A 5,672-nucleotide genomic window follows, 5' to 3' on the forward strand; every position below is an offset into this window, starting at 1 on the left:
CTGCCAAGAGGAAGAAACCAGGTGATCAGAGAGAACCTTACAAAGTGTATCTGCTTGCACTCCTGAAGCAGGAGGCAGGGTTTGCCTCGCAGCTTTACTTCGCAATGAAAGCAAAGGTGCCCACGCCTCTCCTTTCCTCATGGCGTTTCTACCTACCAAATTGCAGAAAGGGAGCATACTCGGGGAGAGAGCAGGAGGCTTCAGGACCCCCGACACTGGGAGACACCATCGACAGAACAAAAACAGAAGGAAAAGAAGCCAGTTCCAGGAAACAAAGCTGAGCTGTTACAATGGAGTGGAGTTGCCACCTTCCCCAGAAAACGCCTCCCAGAGTCCCGTGCCTCCATCTCGATGGATCAGTCACAGTTTCTTCCTTCGTGCGCCCACAGAACGGGGAGTTCAGAGCTGCCATCACCGCAAATGAAGCGTCAGAACAACGGTCACGATCACCCCCAAGAAGAGGACAAAGGGAAGCCAGGTCTTCACAAATCCCCCTATGCTGCAAGATGGAAAAAAGGGGGAGGGTTTAAACCTAAGAAATCAGCAGAGAAAAACAAGAGGGAGAGAAGGATGTGAGAATAACTGGAGAAATCAGGAGACAGATGCCCTTCTAACTTTCCTATCCATTGCTGGCACTGCCACACATCACATCCTGGAGATTCAGCCTGTGTTAAAAACTGAGACTAAACCAGGTCCACAAATAACTATATCATGAATAGGGCTGGACTCTCCTTCCAGTTTAAATTCAGGTCGAAGACTAGCATGTTTCATATCTGCAGAGACAGGAGTGGTGACAGGAGACCACAAAAAAATGAAACCCCATTGCTGCAGGTCTTGTTATTCAGACTGTTTGTGTATTTAACCAAGACAGCAGGAACTGTCTAAAAGCTGGTAGAGAAGCTCCTCCAGAACAGGAAAGACCCAACAGAAGTGGAACAACTCAAAAGCTTTGTGCAAGGCAGTCGTTGCAGAATCTCCCTTTCAGGCACAAGAAGCTGAAATGGAGATTAAGTGCCCCTTCTAGTAAGGAAAACTTGGGATTTCCCTCTCCACTCAAGTTGGAAGCTCCACACCAGTCAGAAATCTGACCAGCTTTTACGTAAACAAGATTCGAGAGAGGGAAGAGAAACCAGTAATCCTTGGAGACAAGCCATTCTGTGACCTTATGTTCTGACCTAACCCAGCCAAAAGACAACACAGAGTGAGATCTGCTTTAGCTAGCTCTTCCCAAATTCCAGGCACCCTAAATTAGCTGCCAGATACTGTATTTCGGGTGCAGCATCCAGTGTAATCCAGAAAGCACCCTTGGTTCTTTTCCCAAGAGACAGCGTGCAGTGACAGTACCACCTACCAGCAACATATACCTAACATGTTGTGGAGGAGAGATGTTTCTCCTTTCTCCACGGGGCAGTCTGAAGCTTTGGAGGGCGAGGAAGAACGAAAGAAACAGAGCCCCTTTGCCTGCTGAATCTAGACCGCTCCTCAGCTCACCTTACATACTTCCCATACAGGAGTGAGAAGAAGCAGAGCTTCACCATGTTCCAGGAGGTGCTGTTATCGTATCTCATCAAGTTTAAGGCCAGAGCCACATGAGAATGGCAGTTATCACAGCAAAGGTTGTGCTGGAACAGAAAAAGGGGCACGGGATTAGAAATCTTGTCCTTGATGCTTCCCAGTTCTGCACCCTGTGCTGGTGCAGACCCAGCAAGGACCCAAACTGGGGAGATATTCCTCCACACACAGACAAGACATCAGCGGCGGAGACGTACCATTCGGTGCTTGTACTCCTCTGAGGCATCGTGTACGGCCGTGTCCCAAGCGTTGGGACTGGTGGAGTATACTTTGCTGGGATCCAGTTTCCAGTACCTAGAAGGATGAGAACAGAACCTTTTGCATTACTGCGGCACCTTTACAACCTCTTGCTCATCCCAGCTGGAAGCTGCTTAAAGGACTTGGAGAAATCCACTACCTCTGGAGTCCACGGAGCTGAGGTCTTCACAACAAGCACATGCTGCAGAGGGTGGCAGAAACTACCGCTCAGCACCCTCAGCCCAACAGCACCCCAGAGAGAAACTGCAGACCTCAGGGGCACAGACATAACTCTGAACTGCTTTCACATCCCGTGATGTGAAACCTTCAGGCCATTCAAAACGTAAACCTGATCTGACAGATACACAAAACCCAGGCACCTCTCCTCCTCCCCCCAGAAAATCATTAACAGGCTGTGAGTGATGACAGTTCATTAGTACAGCACAGGCAGTATTTACTTGGAGCATTTGTTGTTAACATTATCTTAAAATGTTTTAGCCTTTTCTTTTTTTTAATAAAGGCTCCATACAGCTCTAGTTATTAATACCATTACATTGCTGTCACGCTTCTAAAAAGATTTAATTTAACGTGGTTTCTTGAAAAGCAGAGACACAGTAGACATCCACTTGAATTAGGGCTTCTGAACAACAAAAAAAGCAATATTACAGCACGCCTGTCTCCATGAATTAAAGGACATCTGCAGGTCAGTTGGTTAGTTTAATAAAAACTAACAAGAGCACTTACTTCACTGGCTTCCCAAATGCCATGTTGTCTTCCTACAAAAAAGGAAAAACGTCTCAAGAGGATAACCCCACGCAATATTCATGACATGCCTCTTGCTGGAAGGCCTCACAGCCCGTGATCGCTTAGTGATAAAACTGTCACTTTGCCTCAGCAGTCTCAAGACACCAATCTTATTTGTGTGTCTGGATTTAGATTTCAATTGTTTTCATACTCCTGTTTCGGGCACGAGTATATCTATACTCTATACAGGGTGAGATCATCTAGCTACACGGTACCTCGTTCCTCGGTTTTGGGGTTTTTTTGTCTGCCCCACTGTTTATACCTTGTTAATTCAAAGTTGTAAATGTCCCAATCTATTAAGAGTATTAATTATCCCAAATTAAAACTCCTGTACTTTAAAAATCCACCGGACTACAAAGCCGTTTGGAAGACTGGCACATACCTGATGCTAAGCAGCATGATAGTAACACGCATGCTGAGGAAGTTGGAAGGCAGCTTCTGTTACTCCGATTTAAGAGAATTTAGGTCCAAAATTCCCAATTAAGAGCCTGGACTACACATTTTTTTCCCTTCTGCTCAGTAAACTAGCCGCTATTTATCATAGCCCCCAAACAACCTCCACTGGACAGCAGCCCACAGACTAACAGCAAAGATCCATGATCTTCAGAAACATCTAAAGCCATTATTTCACAGAACTTCGAGCTGCAAAAGACAGGGGATGGCTCAAAAGCCACCAACGAAGGGGAGAAGCAGACCGAGCACAGATTCTGCTTACGCACCTGGATCCATCATCTACTTACTGAGACAAAATACGGCCCCGCGAAGTCCCGAATGACTCCAGTCGATGTGCAGATACCCATGTGGCCAATGATCGGGAAGAGCCATCTACCGAGGCAACAAGCGAACCGTCAGGCTGAGATATTTGCCCCCCGATCACACCAAGTGCGTGCAACATGCTGCCAGGAGACTGCTGGAGCGGCCGTGCAACCAACTGCATAGCATGGGATAGACAGGCAGAGTTAACGTCTTATACGCAGCCGAGAGATGGAAGCAGGTGAGCCAACGCCAGGCAAAGACCGGTAAAGACACAGAAGAGGTACAAGCAAATAAAAATCATGCAGGGAATACCCAAAGCTGTGCTGACAAGCAGGTCTAGAGTCAGCTCGCCTATGGGGCAGCCAGGCTCTGGGATTTTAGCATTGAGAGGCTGCAGTTACGGAAAGCGCAAGACTCCCAAGGCCTGCACTACACACGTCCCTGGCTGGGGGAGCACGAGCCCCAGTCTCCCAGAACAAACCCATTTGTGTACCCAAGCAAAATGGTTAGATCCAGGAGAAACTGCCTTGAGATGAAACTTTCTACCTCAACAACTGAAAATGCGGTCATCCTGCCCATCTTCCCATCCACAGCGAAGCTCTTCCCCGCAAACTAGATTTAAGCACCCCAGACAGAAAACGGGGCTCCTGGCTCCAGGAAGAGCATTCCCTCCCCTAAACAATCCCATTGCTTCAAAGACCTTCTCCTCCCCACTGGATATTTACAGCCCCAGGGAGCAGCAGGTCTACATCCCAACCCCCTTCCCATCATCATCACTTAGAAGTAAATACTTCAGGCCAAGTTACAGCTCTCTCCCACATCCTGCAGCATTCTCAGGTTTGCTGACCTCTCTCTGATTTCTCACCCCTCTCTCCCTGAGGGACTGCGCGCAGCAACTAATATTTCAGAAGAGATTACAGCAATGCTAAACAGAAACAGATTCAACAAGCTCAATTAGAGATCCTAAACCTATCAAAATATAAAGGGATTGAGACAGTTGGCTGTTACAAGGAAAGACAAGGCACACACACCGATGAGAGCAGCTGAGATTATAAATAGCATACAGCTCCTGTTGACGACATAACCCTACGACGCAGAGAAAGGGCTCCGCAAAGTTTGACGTTCTGCGCTTGCATCGCTTACCCTCTGCATGTCCCTATCTGGTGCGATGCAAAGCAGCCAGACAGTTTCATTATCTGAGCAATATTTTATCAGCCAGAAGGTACAGCTGAATATAACGCTGTCACAGCGCTTCCACCTTCAAAGGTCTAGGCACTTCTTCCTTTTTTTTTAAATTCTCCTCTCTCTCAGCACTGAGCTTTCAAGCCTCCAAATCCAAAGATGACAGGGAATATCAGGGGGAGAAAATGGAGCTATTATGCAATCGAACGAAAGATTTTGCCAAATAATACTACTGAAATTTCTGCTGCAAAACAAAACGGGAAGGTGCCACGGTCCATCAGGGAATGAACCCACAAACAAATACGGACACCCAGTGACTTTGGCAGCAGGACAGCTCTCTTCAGCAGTCCCAGAGGGAGATAAGAAGGTTAAAAGCTTTAGAAAATCCTCTGGGAAAAGACTACGGTGGAAATTTTAAGCAAAAAAAAGACAAGAGATAAAACCCAAAGCTGGTTTGTCACTGTATGCAAGACAGCAACAAGGAAGCTGCAGCTTCTCCTCACCGAGGAGAACTGTGGTGCCATTCCCAATCCTGGCACGGACCACACCACGTCTTCTACCTGACTTTCAGCTCTGGCTCAGTAAACATTATCACCTGATTTGAACCGGAGGGGAAGAGGAAGGCATAAAAATAAGCCTTTGTGTTCCCAGACTACCCCCAAAGCCACATTTTACAGCTTTTCATTTTCCCACGACCAGAGAAAAACTCAGAAGTTCTCCCTGGAGCCTGCTTTCGCTTGGCTGACGAGACTGGGAAGGCAAATCGACTTCTAACTCATTAAAAGCGAAGTGCAGAGGCTCTCCTCGAGGCATAAGGTGGTCCAAGATCCCCGTAGCCAAACCTTGGCTGCAAAAACATGAAAGACTTCCCACGTTTCACTGGATCCCCTCCACTCCCGCTCCTGCAGAGACAAGCCCGCTCATCGCGAAGCCTTCTCCACACACACGCCCTCGCTGCGGGGAGAGGAGAGCCTTATCCCCCAAGGACAAAATCCTCCAAGGGGCCCCGAAGCAGCCTGGCACCCAGTCACCCCCCCCGAGCAGGCCGAGCACCCCGAGGCGGGCCGGGAGCAGGCCAAGCAGCCGGTTACCCCAGTCTGCCAGCCCCAGACCGGTCCGGG

At 48.1% G+C, this 5,672-nt stretch overlaps 1 protein-coding gene across 1 annotated transcript in view; it reads right to left on the bottom strand.

The window, feature by feature from the left end:
• Positions 1 to 411: 411 nt before the first annotated feature.
• TMEM222 (transmembrane protein 222) overlaps positions 412 to 5,672 on the bottom strand; it is a 6,340-nt gene continuing 1,079 nt past the window's right edge. Inside the window, exons 2-6 of the mRNA XM_009882216.1 lie at positions 3,354 to 3,438; positions 2,554 to 2,585; positions 1,770 to 1,866; positions 1,492 to 1,622; positions 412 to 499 (exon numbers count right to left, since the gene is read on the bottom strand). Of these exons, the coding sequence (XP_009880518.1) occupies positions 412 to 499; positions 1,492 to 1,622; positions 1,770 to 1,866; positions 2,554 to 2,585; positions 3,354 to 3,438 (433 nt within the window). The remainder of the gene's footprint in view (positions 500 to 1,491; positions 1,623 to 1,769; positions 1,867 to 2,553; positions 2,586 to 3,353; positions 3,439 to 5,672) is intronic.

Source organism: Charadrius vociferus, unplaced genomic scaffold, assembly GCF_000708025.1.
Source record: "Charadrius vociferus isolate BGI_N301 unplaced genomic scaffold, ASM70802v2 scaffold613, whole genome shotgun sequence".
Lineage (NCBI taxonomy): Eukaryota > Metazoa > Chordata > Aves > Charadriiformes > Charadriidae > Charadrius > Charadrius vociferus.